Source organism: Limulus polyphemus, unplaced genomic scaffold (assembly GCF_000517525.1).
Source record: "Limulus polyphemus unplaced genomic scaffold, Limulus_polyphemus-2.1.2 Scaffold255, whole genome shotgun sequence".
In the NCBI taxonomy this organism is placed as follows: domain Eukaryota; kingdom Metazoa; phylum Arthropoda; class Merostomata; order Xiphosura; family Limulidae; genus Limulus; species Limulus polyphemus.
The window spans coordinates 739371-759242 of record NW_013665865.1 but is presented as its reverse complement, the minus strand read 5'-3'; the positions used below and the strand labels follow the sequence as shown (position 1 = coordinate 759242).

The following is a 19872-nucleotide window of genomic DNA, read 5'->3' as shown; positions in this document are numbered from 1 at the left end:
ATTCTTAATAAAAATAACATTTAATACTAAAGTCCTAGTAAAAAGACAACTGTGGAACATATTATGTATTTTATCAAATCAACTTACATGAAGGGTTAACTGCATGTTAAAGAAAAGATTTGTATATACTAATTCATTGGTGTGCTGCTACATATGCAAGTCATGACACCATGCTGAGCACACACACATTTGGCTCATGGCAACTTCCCACCCATTTGACATTGTAATTGAAACATGGATAAACTTATGACTGAACAATTATGTCAAAACCCTTGCTGAGGAATGGTATCCATACAGCAATATTGTTAAATATTGTAGAGTCAAAGGTACATAAAACAAAAAATGGGCCTTATATGTTCTCCATGGAAGTGGAAAAATTCACACAGCAGTATTTTGGTCAGCAAGACACTCATCTGCAAAGCAAAAACTCTGATGAGAAAAGAGACAAGACAATGAACATAAGCACCTGATACCAAAATAAACAATGCTTTGATGCTGATGAAGACTTATAATTCAATAGTTAACAAGCTTCCAATCATACCATGATTGTTTTCATGAAGAATGCCAAAAAAGGATGAAATCAAAGCAATTCCAGTCAACCAACCACATACTTGTTAAGTACCGAGATGTAACTTCAGTGGACTTTTATGCCTTTGGTTTTCTTAACTCTCTCAATATGGGCTCGGTCAATTTGACTGACTACGTAACCACCGAAACAAAAAATTCTAAATTATCCTTTTTTTCCTAAGTAGCTCTAAGTTCATAACAGTGTACATGTACTTATAATTAAATGTTATTGCTTTATTACCCTATGAACGTGTCTAAGTACTATCTGCACCATTATAAGTTGTAAATCACTTGGGGAACGTGCAGCTGACGTTATGCTAACGAATTACAATACTCATGAGCTACTAAGAGCTGCTCGCATGTGCGCCTCGTTTAACATTTTTATTATAATATTATTATTTATTTTACCGATTCTAATTTTAACTAACCTAAACGGATCCCTATTTTACATTTTAGTTACTTATATAATTAGACATAAAGAATAAACATAAAAAACAATAAATAAGATACTTGACCAATCTTCTTTTTTTTCTTGTTGTTGTTTGTCGAAGAGAGTTTACCCTAATTTTCTTTATACTAATGACAGTAATGCACTTAATAATTTTTATTTAATTAAATAATGCACCAAAGAATATAGACTAATAACATGCAAAAACAGACATATTCCCTTACCTCTCAAACGTTTTCTAGCTTTCTAACTATGCGACAAGAGTCATTACAAATTCTTCCAAGCTAGTCGTTAACTTTCTCACAGGAACAGTGTTGGTTCTCTGAGTGAACTTGACATTTAACCATTCAGAACATAACGTTATACAATACGTTATTTGACATATGAAAACATGACTTTCTATTGATTATAGGTAATATATGATTAAATGTAAGAGAGAACTATTAACGAATTCTGAAAGAGAGGATGTGACAGGTAGGCGTGGCAGGAGGGGTCTGATTTTCTATTCGATAGCCATGTAGCGAAACAAAATTGAAGACTATAAAAATTGTGGTTTGTCTGAGCAATGACAATTTTATAGAGAGTAATGTACATTTAATTTCATACTTTTTCGAGGGGTGGTGCATAAAATAGGGAAGATGACATGCTAAGAGAAAATGTGTCACATGGATAACTCTAAAGGAAATTCAGGATTTTTTAAAATATTGCCTTGTAGAATCATGAACTTAAAACTTATATACTATTACAATATGGATTATTTGCTAAGATTTTATGCTATTCAAATTGCTATAAGAAACAAAAAGTAGTTTAATATTTAAAATATTTGAATGTAAGACACTAAAACCTTGTTAAATATGAAGTTGATCCCTATACATTGATTAAGTTATTTACTATTAGTGATAGTTTATAACTTATAATAAAATAAAATGTCTAAGTATAAAATACAATACTTTAACCTTTAATAAGGAGGAGTCTAATAAACTGAAAAACTGTTTGAATACAATAGTCTCAATGCACATTAATGCATAATCTAAAAAAGTATTTTTACAACTTTAACACCAACAAGATCTTATTATGTTAACACATTCATACAAGCATAATTCCTACCTTAAGGTTGAAAACTTGCAGTTTGTCAGCTAAATCAAATTGCTCATATAGTAAATTACCTCTACATTTCACATTTATGTCTTTCTATATTCTAAACAGAGAGACAAATGTAAGCATGGTTAAACTGGGTGAGAACAAATAATTATACACCGAACCCTACCTACTAAGAGATTATCTGTGACTGAATATAGCAATCATTCTGAATTATTTCCAAGAAATTGTTAATAATTATTTGAAGTAAATTTAACTTATTCAATGTTTTATGACTGCACTGTATGATATCTAAGCTTTGGTATTTCCTGGGCCTGAGATTAAGCCCAGATCCTGTCCATTTGAATAGTCTAAAAACTTAGCACAAAAATTAACTCAATATCACTGGCTACTATGGCACTTTTTAACAACTCAAACTACCACAAATGTATATTTCATATCAACAAACAGTAATATGTTTATTTATACTCAGTGACTTTTATCAATATTAGGATCTGAAGTAGGTGACAAAGCACAATTTAAAAAACAACACCTTTGCTGTAACTTAGCATAATTAATATGTATCTACTTATATACGTTACAGCCTCTGATTACCAAATGTTATGTTTATATAATTGATAAATTCTGTAGCATAATGCAATGTAGGCAACCAACCAATCAGGATTGACCACTTTCTCTTGTTTGAGATATTCATTCTCTTCGGAGGTTTTCTAGACGGGCTTCAAGATCTGCATCAGCATCGGCTAGTGCTGCAGTGGGCTTATTTTTCTGGGCAGATACATTAAGTGATCCAGCTTCTGTTGGAAGACCAGTCAACTTTTCAGAAAGTTGCAAACCTAATTCATCTAGAACTTGTGATACAAGGGCCTCACTAAAGAAAAAACAAATAAATAAATACAATGTATATCAACATAATTCCTTTAACCATTTTCTCAGTCATGCCATTGTACTAGTTAATGAAGAAATTTTTAGCATTTATTATCAAATAAGCTGAGCCATAGTTTATTGTTTAGGTTACAACATTGAGTTGTACAATGTACTTCAAACCTGATAATTATCCTTACTTAACCCTTTACTGCGGCTGGGATGAATATTTGCCAGTGCTCCAAACCCTCACACTGCAACTGGAACAAATGTTTCCCCACTGTCATTCAAAATTGCTGCATGTGATGTACGGGAGTAAAAGGAGTGGAAAGTATTTATTGGCAACCCACACAGGGTTTGCAGTCGTACCAGTATCAGTGGTACTCTGTGTCCAGTACTGGTTTATAGTATATCGTATGTTGAGAATATCTGTTATCACAGGTCCCATCTTAAATGTTTTGACCGAATGCTGGTATTTCAGCATTGCTTTTCACAGAATTATAAATGTTTGATGTGGTAGTTTTGAGTCCATACTTCAGTCAATAAGCAAATCTCACCATGAAAATCAGTAATAGCATGAAATACGGGAAACTAGTGACTCCCACGCTCTGGAACAGAATGTGAATGTGCCTATATGACTGATTGCATATTAGGTAGGTGCATGCATGCTTAACCCTTAGAATGTGGGCAGGTCAAACTGTGCATGTCACAATGTTTTAGTGAGTTATATCCGAAATTTAATTAAACTATTTAATTATCTTGGCATACAAACAAACTTGACATCAAACCATAGATAATAAATCAAATATTAATACTATATAAGTTTTTAATTGTATAAGGAAATATTTAAAAACAACATCAAATTCCCCTAGTTTGAGAATTTGGATATTGTTCTTGAGCCATCTCCTCTTCTGGATTTTTTTGTCCACCCCCTAGAAAATTACAAAATGTAACGTAAAATATTCTCTATAATTTCTGAAGATATATTTTTATATTCTTCAATCTTATGGGGCTAAAGAGCAATCAATGAAAATTCAGAAACCACTTCCCTGCCTACCTCTAACATGCTCTAATTTATAATTTGCTAATAGATTTTTCTGAGGCTGACCCATTAAATTCATAACCAATAAAAAGCCTAGATTTCAACTCATTCAATGCCATAGTCATCATACCACGTGGGCTTACAGATAACTGACAATTTGGTTTGATGTGAAAAAACATTTTCCCACAAGAACACACTGGGAAGAATAGCTGAATTTCTAACTGCTCAAGTCACATGATCAGAGATACTCGATTGCTGGTACAGGTGGTATCTGGTCGGTACTGGTACCACCAGTGCTACTGCAAACCCTGATCCCAAATAATATTGATATATGATTTCCCTCAACGTTTCCCACTCGGTCCTTCAGTAACCAACAAGATGCTTAAACAGAATGTATGACAACTGCATGCTGACTGTGCCTGCATCACTAGAGCAACAAGTAGTAACCCTGATTGCTGTGTAAATATGCTCGATGCACATGACTCAGATAGCTTAGAAGATAGTGAAGGTAAATCAAGTGGTGTTCAAATGTGTAATGATGAAGAGGCAATGAGACAAGAGGATGCTAGCTCTCTATCTGGTAATGATAATCAAGATGATTAACTTGGAGATAGCAGAAGAAGGCATAAGCAACGTCAACAATGGAAAACATTTGTGCAGGGGTGGGAGCATTGGGAAGTATATGTCCCAGCTCCAGTGAATGGGCTAAGATTTTTATATATTTGGTTACCAGTCTTTTGTTCTCATACATGGTTATTATTTGTTATTTTAAAAGTAAACCATTTTATTCATTAGATAATGTAAACTTTGGAATACATGCTCTAGTAAGAAATGTAACTTGCTCCTATTAACATTTTAACACATGTACACAATGTTACATACATACATATTTCTTTAAATTGACATTTTTCAGCAAAAACTGAAAATGCAAACCTTACATAATGAAATGGACTTTCTCCTAGTTTAGCCAAAGGAAAATTTTGAACTGTCTCTCTTTCAAACTACTACCCACTGTTGCAGCCACCCAGCATAAGCTCAGATACACTAATAAAAAATTGTTTATTTTTCATTTTTTACACATTTTTAGCAATTCAACAACAAAAAATATATGGTTGAAAACAATATAGACATGGCTCATTCTTACCCTTCCTCTTCATCTTCTTCATCTCCCATAACATCATCAATTGCATCACTCATCATCTCTTCTTTCATATCCATAATCTCCGACTGTTTTTCAAACTCTTGCATGACCTTTTGAATCTGTGGCAAGTTCAGCTGTTGAAAGTAATAAAAGAAGTTTATGATCATCATGAATCATTTGAGCTCAGAAAGAAAAGTGGCTGCTGTGAAGTATCAATATAAAATAACTTAAAATAGCTAGAACTGTAACAAAACAACAATCACTCAGTGATGTTAAATGTAGTTTACAATATGTAAACATTTAAATTTTTATCCTTAACACAACAATTATTTTATAAATGTAATGGACAATGATTCTTGTTATTAAAATAAATTAAAAAGTATGTATATGATATCAAGTCTATCTAGGTGAAACAGTAAAACTTCATATCACATTAAAACAGTAAACTGAGTGAGTGCACATACTATACTCTCAAATTTTATTATTCCTGTTCATCAATAATTTTCAGAATAAAACTTTAACTCTCCCATTACAATTTACTTCATCTTTTGAAATACAAAATGATCAAATTCAATACGAGTGAAAATGTACGATACCCATTTGGGTGGTCCAAATATATAACAATTACAAAAAGTCATATGTCCTGTACATTTTCAGCCCAATTTAAGATGCAAATGCCTTGCCACCAGCACCAAAACATTTTGCTTGTTCAAAAATCTATTGAAATTTGGAATTTTATAATTACTACCATTTTTAATTTAATAAAACGTTTATGAGAAGTTGCCTCGCTTTTGCTTGAATTTTTAAGTTTTTAATGCAGATGTTTTAATGTATTATTTTGATTTTGAATGTATAATGTGAATTCACTGCCATAATATTTGTTGAATCTTGTTTATTTAGATTGTTTGATGAACAATGATTGGCCTGTTATGAGGAAAGATCCTGACATATGGTTAATAAGAAAACCTGCAGCTGTACTCTCAGCTTTCAGAATTCCTGTCTGTTATTCTATTCAAAAGCTGGATCAACTTTAATGGTGCAGTTGCAGACAGAATCATACTTGAAATTCCAAACCAATGGGACAAACCAGGTATAGCTACTCAATGAAAAGACAAAGTCAAAGCAAAGATTTTGAATCTTTATGATGATTACAGGACACTGCATAAGAGGAAACGATGTAAATCAAATGAAGCAAAAGAAAAATTGATTGTTGAAGAAATACAAAATTACTTTTCTGTTGCATGCCAAGATACTCAAAGAACATAGAAATTGAGTGAATCAAAAACAGAAAAATATATTGAATTTCAGAAAGTTTTACAAATTCAGAAAACAAGAAAAAAGCAAATAAAATGATGAGGAAAAAATTCTTATTTGACGAGAAAAAGGTCTGAAGAACAAATAAAGCAAAGTCTTGCAGCAACTGTCAGTATAAGTTTAGAACACCCAAATTCTGAGGCAGTATGTTCTATAGCCAGTCCAGATACACAGTATGAAGATGACAATTTTAAATGCCCATCTTACTTTGGCACTAGGCCTAAGAACCCTATCCAGAAGAAAAGGAACTGTTACTTTACAGCTTCCAAACAATCCATTCAGAAGTCCAAAAATTTCAACAATGGCAGACTGCTTAAATTTACCTACAGGTCAAAGAACAACATTCATGGCTGCAATCGTTTCAGAATGTGGGACTGATTTGGATAGTGTGACTTTCTAAATTGAGTACAAGGAGTGCAGCAAAAAACCTTCAAATGGAATGTGCCATTGCTAAGAAAATCTCATTTATTCCACCAAAGTATGCAACATTGTACTGGAATGGAAAAATTGTTCCAGGAGATGGGGTAAGGCTAGAAGTTCTTACAGTAGGAATGTCATACCACAGAGAAAGAAAATTGCTTGGTTTTCTCATGATTCCAGCTGAAACTGGTAAAACCCTGAGTAACACATCCCAGTGGAAAATAGAAAACTTTATTGTTGTTTTTGATACTACAGCTTCAAACTCTGGAGTGGTGCTTGTGTGCAGTTAGAAGCTTTGGTAAACAAGAAAGATTTTTACTTTGCTTGCCATCATTAGATCATGGAAAGAATTTTGTGTGCAGTTTGGCATGAATTATTGGTTGCAATATTCAGTCTGGATAACCCTGAATTCAAAGAGTTTAAGAAATCATGATCAACTTTTAAAACATTGCATATCTCTGATCATCAACTTAAACGTCAGTGGGGAATTATTATCAACTTTCTCCAAGAAAGATTGATTTTATTTGAAGCTGCCTCAAAAGACTTTCTGCCTTTGACGATTATCGAGAATGTATCGAGTTGATGGTGATTCTCCTATGAGAACCCCAGCCTTGTGGACTGAACTGGCTACAGATTGGTACATATATCAACATGCCTGTTGGATGGCAACTGTGGTTTTATAGGTACACATTTGGTGATCATTCCAAGATGGACAAGCTGCACCACATCTGCTTGTTTAATGCTCTCTTCTATGTAAAAGCTTGGTTATCCACAGTTTCTGCTGCAGACATACCTTCTAATGATCTTCAGCTATGGAATGATCTGAATATACACAAAAAAACTGATCCAACACTGGCAGGAGCAGCCATTACTGCTCTCAACAGCCACCTTTGGTACCTAATGGAAGAAGCCACACCTTTTGTGCTCTTCTCTAACATGGTGTCAGAATCCCAGAAGAAGCAAATTGCTCATCAACTGATCAAGGTGAAGGGCAAAACACCACTGCAAAAAGAAGTCCTAATTTTTCCACAGCTTTATCAACTAAATTGGCATCTATGATTGGCAAAAAAATCACGGCTCCTATTCAACCTTGGCATTAACACTGACTGGTTATACTTGCCATCAACACAATGAGTCACTGATGGTGATTTCCAGGAAGCTGTCACATTTGTTCACCATGTCATCTGAAAGAGCAGTCAAACTCATCACAGACTTTACAAATACCATAATGAAGAATGATAAGCAAAGGCAATTCATGCTGCTAGTGGTTGAAAAACACCATCACAACATCCCAGGTTTGAAAAAAACAACTTGCATAAATATCCAAATTGTTGTTTCCTGTGACTGTTTGAACCATTCAGTAGCATGATTTTTACATTAATATTAAACTCATTGACTAAATTGAATATTGATTACAGAAAATATGAATGTTCTATATATGCATAGTATTTTAGTTATATATATAGTAAATAGTGAATAATTTGAAATGATCCTTTTTGTACTGGCAAGGCTTTAAATGATCTTTCAGACCTCAAACATGACTCAGGTCACTTAGAATGATCAATGTAATGGGAAAATGCCCATGGAGCATGTATTTTTAACTTTTAAATTTTTGTAGAACACTCTTAATATCCATACTATCTTAAAACGACTGCAATAAGAACAGCGTCGAAGATAATAGCATTTTAAAAAATCTACGTTAAAAACTATTTCCTTTTTTCCTCTTCTTAATAACCTAATGTTTCAATGTTTGTCATGTTTTAATCTAAAAGCTTTTGTGAGTGATTTATCTTTTGAATGGTATATGAAATAAATGTACTAGTCATAAAATAGCTGTGATGTTTATATTATTATTCTTGGTATTCCCAACACATGTGTTCCCACACTTTTGTGTTGGGAAAATTCTAAGACTTCTCCAGAAGCACTAAGAAGTTCTCCACGACCTTTTAAACCTTATCAGTAACTAGTGCAGTAAAATTTGGTCAAATACCAGGTCTGGGTACCCGGCCACTAAGCTCTGGCTGGGGGCCAGGTGTCAACCGGGACCAGGTTCCCCCCCCCAAAAACAACAACATATACACAAAAATAAAAACAAAAACAAAACTGCCGTTTATTACATTTAAACAAATAATCACCAACAGAACATTGCTCAAGTTTTATTTTCTACTTTCAATGCCTAGCCCCAACTTCTCAAACCCTAACCCCTATTGTTCTCAAAACCCTCACCTTCCTCAGAAATCAACTTCTCAAGCCATACCTGTTATTAACCCCTACTGTTCCCTGAATTCCCGATTTTCAGTGGGTGGTCCGGTTTTGTTGCTCTGAACACGTTTCTTTTATAACTAAACCAATTATTAACTGTAACTTTCAGTATCATGTTAGTTGCCACAAAGATTAGAGCTTAGGTGCCTAAATTTGACACTCGGCCAGAGCCAAGTATTACCAGCTAGTCCAATACCCGGCCGGGGCCGAATATCTGGCTAGGTACCCATGCATCCCTATCAGCAACTAAATTAAACACTTTATGCATAACTTTCAGCATGAAGTTTAGCCAAAAGAAAATTCTGAACTATGTTTAAACTTTTAGATAATTAATTAATATATTTTGATTATCTTTCATGTCTGCCCCAAAGATTTTTTTTTTGTAGATTCTCTAGAACATCATAAAATATGTATAAAAAGTATTACAAAGTGCATATATTAACCTGATTTTTCTGATTTTTTGTGTCTCATGTGGTATGTTGAATGCAGCATTGGTTTAGATTAGATGTTTATGATGTCCAAATACAAAATCTATAGTTTCTTACAAATTAAGATCTCAAATTACTGATATTGACAAGATGGAATATAAAATAAAAACCTCCTATCTCTTCTATTTCCTGAGATATTGCTACATTTAGTGAACCAAACACAGTGGCCCTGCCCACCTCTTTCCATTTTTGAAAATGCTTACATACACCTACTTCTGTTTATGAGGTGTGAATAATGAATTAAAAGCTTAGAATATCCCCCATGTGGTTCTCTGAGCCTTTGAGAAGTATTTACATGGGAAACCCTTTCTTTTCATGGTAGATTCCAAGTGGTAAAGTAAGACATTATTGAGCTTGAGAAATCATATTTTTTTAGACCCAAATACAGCTTAGCTACTAAGCTTGATAATTTATAGTGGATTTCTGTGGTATTTATATAATAATTTATGATTTCTTAATATTTAGAAATGTATGTATAAAACTTTAAAAAAAATTTTGTTTTACATTCTCTACGCAAATTAAGGCAAGCAGCAAATGGGTACAAAGTTCGTAACTAGAAGAGATAATTGTTTTCTACACTTCTTTATTTACTATTCTATACTTCAGTGAAAATAACTCAAATTTAAGAGTTTATTTGGAAATAGTAATGATGTATATGCATATATAATGTACTATAACTGAAATGTAACTGTCTTTTACAAAATACTGGTCCACTAGAACATAGCCAAGACAGGTCACTTTGTAAAAGCTAGTTTTATATTATTGGATATGGTAACATGAATGCATGTGCACCGAGTCATTCAACTTCTGTAATGTTATTCAGACACTGTTGATAGGTCAATAAAATAAAAATAATATATTTTTATATATGCAAAATGTTACGAAATTTAAACCATTTAGACTAAACACTTATGGTTTTGTGTTATAATCTGTAGTGACTCTAGAATGATAAAAGCATAACTTGTATTTATTTCCTATTTTTTTATGGTAGAGGTTGGTAGAATTGACCAAACCCATACAAAGATACAATAGTGAAAATAACAGATAAAATATAAAGTTTTTTTTTCTAAAAAAGTGTTTGATAGTTACCTGGAGGATATTAGGAGGTTATGGAGATTTTGCATGCAAAATTTTACAATTTTCTGATGCATAAAAGTATTTTTAATCTTGAAATATAAATTACTTTACATGTTGGATAGTTAATATTTGAAAATAAAAATTACATGAGCAAATAATTAATTAAGAAATTTTAAAACTTAATTAAAAAATCAGATACTTTGTGCATGAATGCCTTTTAAAGTTTACCGATAATCTGTAAAATTTCGTAAAGATACTTGTACATATTAAAAACCTACAGTATAGCTGCTTTATGCTTACTTTCGGAAATGTAGGCAGAGTGGAATCCACCCACCTGTAGTAGGATGGTTAACTAATGGTTCTTCATATTAATGATCTGAAGACTCGTGAGACCTACCTTGGTTGTATAATGTATACTTAGTACATACCAGTTGAAGAAAACTGTCAATTATAAGCTACAAAACTTTCACCAGGGCTCTATACAACAGACTAGAACCAGCTTGCCAGTGCTCAATATATTTCCTTTTTTTAATTTTTTATATGCTCTTACAAAAAACAAAAGAATCAAACATAGAAAAGCAGTTTATATACATTACATTAAAATACTGTCAAAATCAAAAATAAATATTCAAATAAAACAAATATTAACCATGAGAACAAATCATATTACACGGATTATCACACACACACACACTGATTAATCCACTCGAGATCATGAGAATTTTGAATCTGATCAAATTTTGAAATGTGATGCCATTCCATTTTTAGTTTCAATTTAAAAATTTATTTTTCCTCCAATTAAAATTAACCAATTCATTTTCATTCACTTACTCACCAGTATAACCATTGCTATTAAATATTTCATGATGCAGGTGAAGTGCCAATAAATGTTTGAAATACCACTTCTTATTTGTCAATTAATCCCAGTTTTATAGCACTGAAATGAAACTTAAGGGCCTTTCTAAGACCAGGAGAGCAAATCTATATATTTCTATATTTTTCCTGAAACTGTAGAAATCATGACAGCAGTATGATGCCCCATCTTGGCTGCTTCCACTTTGTCCAAAGTAAAGCTTCAGTATTATGGTATATAAGCAAAAGTACCCATACCCAGTGACAGGAAAAGTTTAAATTAATTGATCAATTTAAATTATTTCATGGACTTTAAAATGGTTAACTGTGTCACAATCTTGGTTTCACTCAAAACCAAAGCTCTGAGCTATTTACACTGCTCACCATGAAAACTAATTATTGAGCATTTCAGTCATGCTAAGAGTTGCTCAACAATAACATACAGTAATTGTACATTTTTATTCCATACGTTATGTCACATTTTGAAATGTAAAAGATAGTGTGATTAATTCCTAACAATTTAGTGTAGAATATCGTGCTTGTGAAATAAAATTTGGCATCAACATTATTCATACCTGTTATTCCATTATTTCCAGAATGAATGTTGAGCTATGCCTGCATGTACAGCTTTCATATGTAGTGCGGGAAGCAGCCACCGTAAACGGGAGACAGGCAAATGTTCAGACAGATTTTAACAGACACCACGGCTTACAAGATATCTAGGATAATGCCTTATATGGGTGAAGTATGATCTGTAGATCAGTTGTTTGTTAAAACTACATCACAATAACACTGATATTGTTGAAATACTATTATGTTCTTTTTACTGGAAACCTATATAAAAAGAGTAAATACAGATTTGTTAAAAATTATAATTAGTCTTACTGTGATGGAATATCATACATAGTTAACAGATTATGCTTTGCCAACATACTACATTATATACCATAATACTGAAGCTTTATTTTGGATGAGATGAAAGCATTCCAGCTAGGGCATCATGCTGCTGGGATGGTTTTCACAGAACCTGGTATTATGTATCATAACAATCAACACCTTATAAATGACTGCTATAAAAAATGTTTTGACCAACGCTTTGTTTGTTACACCCGTAGTTAACCTAATAGGCTCTGGTTTTGAAAGAAAGGCCTTATCGTCAGTGGTATGCAGCATATAAGCTGTGTGTGTGTGTGTGTTTGTATATGGCTGAGACACTATTATATTATTATTATCACAGGAAACCTGTAAGGGCAAGTAAAGAAAGAAGTGTTAAAAATAATAATGTCTTATTGTAATATATATTAAACAAACAATTTCAAGCTTGTGTACTTTCAAACCTTCCTTTCTTGTCTGTCAACAATTAATGTTCAGTCTATTTACAGGTTTCTTATCAAACTTTAATTTAATTGTTAAACTTCAGAAATTTTTTTACCTTGTTCAAAGGAATTTATATTTGACCAGTTTCTCACCTGTTTATTCATTGCTTGCATGGCCTTTGTTACTCCTTTCATAGCTTGGGCCATTGCATTTTGAGAACGCAATGTTTGGATTTTCAGTGACACAGCTTGAATGTTTGCTCGCATCAAAATAAACTTTTTGACATAACGCCTTGTTCTGACCAAATCTTTAGCCATTATCTTCACAGCATCCTGAAAATGTAAAAGAAAGATAATCTATACCTTGTTCATGAAATATGTATTATGTTCTACAGTTTGTAAAGTCATTAAAATCTAGGAAGAACATTTGACAAAAACTTATCAATTGTGAAAGTAAAGTAATATGCACAATATATAAGCTATTTTTTGTCATTTTAAAATACAAAACTACTAGCAACTTAAAAGTATATTACAATTCTTATTATTTAACAAAAAATAATTTTCTATTTTCAAAGTCTAGATGGATATAAAAACATTATCACTAATTGTGAAAAATATCCTACAGTACATTAAATTCTCCATACATATCAGTTTTATCCACACTGATTGGTGTCTAGCTCCAAACTTCTTTGAATTATCTCTTATCAGTATATATATGTAGTTTGATACCTGTAGTTATTATGAACTTTTTTTTTCTATTTTTTCCTCTGTTTAATAATGGAAGAAAAATTTTGGAGCTCTCTGACAGAGAACTTACAGTTGTCAAATTTAATATTTTACTGGGAAGTATAACTTTGGTATTAAATTTTATAATAGTTAATTTATTGTGTTTCAGTCACATTAGTTCAGATCTAATCAAAAACACCTTAGGTGTGAAAAAAGGTGTGGCCAAAAAAGGATTGAGCATGCAACTTAAAGGAATGAAATCAACATTGGTGGACAAACTGGTAGCTATACTTATAGCATTGATAAGAATTTTACAGCAAATATTCATTAATTTTTTAGCCAGGCCACATGTTTTGTTAAACTTGGGGCATGATGGTGAGTAAAACAAAATACAATGCTTAGCTAACTAATGAATAAATATTTGCTGTAAAATTCTTATCAATGGCATAAGTGAAGCTACCAGTTTGGCCACCAATTTTGACTTCATTTCTTTATAAGTGGCAAGTTCAATCTTTTTGGCTGCATCTTTTTTTTTTCACACCTAAGGTGTTTTTTACATTTTGTCAATGCACACCAACAAACCAGAAGTAAGAAAGTGACACTTGATAGTAACCAACATTAGCTTTAGGATGGCAACCCTATTATTTGGAACAGATCTATACTTTACAGAACCAACCAGATGGTGGTAGTTTTTCCTCTCTAAAACAGAGTTAATAATTTCCTTTATAGTAACACCATGGAATCTAGATTGATACTTTTTTGTCATCATCTAAATGCACTCAGTACAGCCATATCAAGTATCATTATTTACGCTAATTGCTTAAGCTAATATCATGCAACATTAAACCCTCTTTAATTAGGAGAATTTCATAAAATTTAGCAAATTTGTGCTTAAAAGTTGACAATGAATAATAACCATTCACTTGTATGATTCTTTTGAAAACTTGAACTAGAAACTGCTAATCTAGTTTGCTTGGCCTAACCAATACTTGTGTATCTACACATGCTTTCACCCTATAGTTTACTGCTCTAAATCAGTCATCTTTAATTCGATTGACGACGACAAAAAAAAATATTAAAAAGGTCCACTTTTACTCTAGCTCCCGTAACTTTTTGCGCAGTCGTGCTAAAAAATTTTGGTTAAATTTAGCAGTTTTTATTTAGACCAACTTTGACATCTAAGTGTAGGTTGTAAAGGTCTATAAAAGTTAGGTATGTTTTTCTATAAAATAAATTTTCCGTACTCTCGGTGCAAAGAAAAGTTAAATGTAATCTGTTGGTCTATCTAGGTCATATCATCCCCCAAGCAAAACTTAATTAAATAAAAAAAGAAAAAATCAAAGCCAGCCATTATCCTTCATTTATTTATGAAGCTTTCTTCTAAACTCTCTGTTAGTGTTATTCCCATCAAAATTATACTTATAATCAAATCATAATAACCTACATGCATTACCTTGCATTCATTATAATTAAACATCATCTGCCATTTATTCACCCAAGTCACCTAGTGATCTCAATACTTCTGTAAAACAACAGCATCCTCTTCAGAGTCAGCAACACTCAAGACCTTAATATCATCAGGAAATGTAAGTAATTTGTTGATCATGGCTTCATCAATGTCATTGATGTAAATTGAGAGTAAGTGTGTGGATTTAGTATATCTGAATTTTCAGAAAGTAGTTGACAAGGTGCCACATAAAAGGCATGTTAAAAGTTTATTTGTATAGGTATGGAGGATAAGTTAGCTCATTGGATATACAGGTGGGTTATCTTGGAGCTCAGTTAAGTACCTTTGTTTTCTCTTTGCCTACATAAGCAGTAACCTCTTCAAAGAATGTCAAATGATTGGTAAGGCAAGATATTACCCTAGTGAAACTATGTTGGATATACAACAAAATTTTGTATGTTGTTAAAAAATGACTTTGCAAAGTGCTCATCTTTTAGCAGACGTTTAAAAACTTTCTCCATAGGCCTATAACGGTAGTTCAAATAGATTTGGGGGGAGGGGGTTATAGGGTGCAACAGGTACCAGAACTGGGTTAAGTATGAGAACTGTAAGCTTCATTACAATTTTTATGGACTCGGAAAGATACAGAACTCCACAATTGCTGATCTTGCTCACACAAGAATAAGTTTGAGATAGCTTTGGGGAAGATTGTGCTATTGCAGGTAAATATAACAGATTAGGACCAGAAACAAAGAAAACAAGATAGAAAAGGATAAAGTAAAGGTTGCTTTTGGATAGAGTGAAGAGGATAGTGCTGGATTTATATGGAAGCATAATAGTGAAAAAAAAATTGGGCATATACAGAGGCAGGTTTACTTAGCATTGAGATACCAGTCTGAAAGATTTGAACCTTTGGCTGCTTGTAAAAAGAAAGATCATTAAGAGATGTACATAATGGGATGCTCCTTCATTATCTATTCTAACAAAGGTTGTTCGTAGTGGAAAGAATTGGAAGACTGGGACTAAAATTACCTGGTACCAAGGGTAATTCTTTTTTTCTTTTCGCAGTGCAAGTAGGAGCAAATGATATTGGAAATTGGAAATCTAAAGGGCTGATTAAATAATACAAACAACTTCAGTGGTTTAAAGATAGTAATAGACAAACAGCCCTTTTCTGTGTATTCTCTCAGACTAGATTTAATGATTTAATTTAGGGAATGATTTAATAAGCAGAAACCACAAAAGAGCATTGCTGTTTGAAGTTGTTAGATAGTTTTAGTGGAGGGGTGAATTATATGCTATAGATGGGCTACATTTAAGCAGACTAGGCAACAAGAAACACTAGAAAAAGCCAGTTTAAAATAAACTTAATTTACACAGCAGTGAAGGAGGTTGGAAAGTTGGAATAAACAACTTGATAGGATAGGTAGGTGGATGAGGAAATTGTAAAAAGATTTAGAGCATAATAAATTAAAAAACAGTTTTAAAGATACTGCATATCTGTCAGATTGAAAGGTAGGTTTAGTTGCTATTATTCTAATGTTATGAATACCAATCACAAAATGGATGAGTTTAGGGTTTGAGTTGAAAGGGAATTACTGAAATATGGTTAGATTTTGAGATTACTAATTTTAAGAATAATTTTGATTTAAAATTCCAGGTTATAAATTACTCAATAGTAAGACGATTAAACTTTTAAATATATATATATTCCCTTTTTTTTACAAAAGGGATATTTTCAATATTTTGAACCTGAGCATTCTATGGGAAATACCTGAATTGACAGAGCAACAGACCTTGCGAGATTTATCCACTACTATGCAAAAATATTTTCTTCAGTCATATTACTGAGTCAGTTTCCATCTATATTAGATGTGCAATCCAAATTATGATAATCCAAATGCAATAACTAGTATTTATTATAATTAAAGGCCATTTACCCAATATTTCTACAACTTACAAATTTATTCAAAACATTCTGTAGTATCTCAACATTCTCAATAGAGCTATAAATACTTAAGAGCTAAATATTATTAGCAAAACTTTAGTAATTTACTAATTATGCCCCTACTAATACTTTAATGTAAATATAAAAACAAAAAGCCCAAGAACTGACACTCTGAGGTGCACTAAGCTAGTAATAATGGTCCATTTTGATTTGAGTCCATTAATACCAATTTTTTGCTTTATCTCGTCTCATCCAATTAACTAGTCTTTCCCCTACTGATGCAATTTTTTAATTTTATTGGCTATGTGATACATCTTCAAAAGCTTTTCAAAAATCAAAAAGTTCACCAATTCTACATCCTTCTCATCATCCCAATAACAAATTCTTTAGATAATAAGTTACTAAATTGCAAAGGCAAAATTTCTCTTTGATGAATCCAAAGCTGTACTGTTTGTAAATATATTATGAGAAAAATTGTAGGTATAAACAAAACTCTCAAAACTGACCTACCATCTGACTATCTTTTGCCATTTTTTTAATATCAGCAATCAGTTTCTTTTCTTGTTGTTCCATCTTTGTTCTTTCTCTGTCTAAATCTCTCATAGCTTTATTTAAGGCTCTTTGATTTTGGCGGAGCATTTCCTCCGGTGTTTTGCGATGGCCAAATAAAAACTCCAAAGGCATTTTGGTAAACAAGTCTGTAAGAATTAGAATATCTTAAGTAATAATTCTCTTATGCATTACTTTCTTTCCTACTTAATTTTACTTAATTTGAAAAAAAAAAAGTCTGGAAAAACAACCACTAAGTTCCACTGTAAAAATTTTGATGTAAGCTGTTTTCGTAGAATTCTGTATGAATGAAAATGCTATATCCAATCAGCAAGTACAAGAAGGCTTGAATCTTTTTAACTTTAAATAAAAAAATAAGTATCTTATTTCAATTGTACGAAAATAAAGTTAATTTAGCTAGCTTACATTTCAATCTAATTCTAAATCCAACAGGAAATTTCCATTCTTCTAAAAACATCTTAAAATTCAAATATTTTTTTGTTTCATATTATGAAAATGGTGGCTATATAATTACTTGCAAAACAAGATAAATACACAACATTTGAGAGGTTACAAAACTTAAACCTAGGCCTAAATATAATATTGATATGAAAAATCAAAATCAAGCCTACAGTTTAAATTTCATTTACAAATTACATGTAAGGCCTGCACCATGATAAATACATTACTACGAGAGAATATATACCATGTTAGTTTATCACTTTATGTTTAAAAATAAAAGTTATATTTGTAAGTATACTAATACTAGTAAAGGTAATACTGTTACTGTTACACTTAGTGTTATATAACTTATTGTTAATATAAATAAGATAGAGAATCTGGTTTCTTTTCCGTTTTAGTTTAATATCTAATGATACACAGCAGACTATTTTATAAGAATAACAGAAAATATTAATATAATTAAGGGCGTTGGTAACACTAACAATACATTTGTCAACAATCACAATGTCACTTTAATTTTAAAGTTGCGGGGTTACCATCACTACACTCCTGGACTGGAGTATATCGTGATGGTAACTTCGAAATCAGTCACTGTCAATGCGATTGTAAATTTGATTTTAATTAGTATAATACTTAAATTTAAAGTTATTCCAAAAACACTTACGGAAAACTACGTATAGACTTCTACGAAAATGTAATTTGTTGTCTGGATAAATACTTGTCACGAAACTTTAGAATAAATAAGCTTACAATACTATCATATATGTTTACAATAGCACGACAGTGAATAACAGCATACGTAGTCGTAAAATTCTTTACACACAACTTTCTACTTATAATGCAATAAGATAAGGCATAATACTTAGTCAAGATCTGTGATGAGTCACAATCAAGAGTCTGATACATCAAACACAAAATATAAAAGGGATCGTTTCATAATTATCGGAAAACTCATTAAATAAATATTAAGATATACTATTGCAAGCAAGCTTGTATTATGAATGTTATTATTCAAACAACCTTCAGAGTCATTTGATTAGCAGAAAACGAAAGTAAATTTAATGTGCTTAACAACAAATAAATTCAAATTACTAGTTTTTATTATTATATTATAAATAACCATAATTGTTGCTCACGTAGGAAAGACAAAAACAACAACAACAACAACTGAACATTAAACTTTTGTAATAGTATATTATGCAATGATGATAAAATTAATTTAAAAAACGTGAAATTTATATTTAACTGTTAAATGTTATAGCTTCAGTTTGTATGAATGTAACACCATTTAAGCAGATGGCTTCCTTCTGCATACATAACTATTTTTTTCCCCAGAACTGTAACTGTAAGCGCAAAATTACATAATGGGCTACTTACGCTATGCTCACCGCAGGGATTGAATACCGAATTTGAGCTATACGCCTTCAAACTTACCGCTGAGTCACTGAAAGACATAAGTGTAACCAAAATTAGTCTTCTATCTTTCATGTTAACGTGTTTATTTTAAAACTAAATTAAAAATCCCTTACAGTAGTGTTAATTCTTATACACAGCTCTTAATTATAATAAAGACGACTTTTTTTACTTGAGATTTATTCTTTGAGGTATGTGTAGCGTCTCTTGAGGATGTTGAGAATTGTAAAGCACACATGTTAACACAGGTCTAATTATCTCTTACATTTTCTATGTTACTTTATTAAATTAAAATAAATACATTCACTTATTATCAATAAAAAACAGGTTTATCCAAAACAATAATCTTTGTGAGCCTCTTATGCTCACTATAAACATGCTTTAATTTTTTTTTTTGTTTGTATCTAAAATAAATCTATGCTAGTCACTTAATTTCAT

At 31.8% G+C, this 19872-nt stretch overlaps 1 protein-coding gene across 2 annotated transcripts in view; it reads right to left on the bottom strand.

Moving 5' to 3' along the window:
• The window catches only part of LOC106478858 (charged multivesicular body protein 2a-like), a 20624-nt gene extending 1750 nt beyond the window's left edge, over positions 1–18874 (bottom strand). The window contains exons 1-5 of one of the 2 annotated variants that reach the window (XM_013939432.2): positions 18504–18572; positions 17521–17708; positions 13043–13222; positions 5164–5294; positions 2768–2984 (exon numbers count right to left, since the gene is read on the bottom strand). In XM_013939432.2, the coding sequence (XP_013794886.1) occupies positions 2804–2984; positions 5164–5294; positions 13043–13222; positions 17521–17708; positions 18504–18510 (687 nt within the window). In that variant the 5' untranslated portion in view covers positions 18511–18572 and the 3' untranslated portion in view covers positions 2768–2803. Of the gene's footprint in view, positions 1–2767; positions 2985–5163; positions 5295–13042; positions 13223–17520; positions 17709–18503; positions 18573–18685 lie in introns of those variants that run through there. The other variant, XM_022382533.1, reaches the window with a different exon arrangement.
• Positions 18875–19872: the final 998 nt, after the last annotated feature.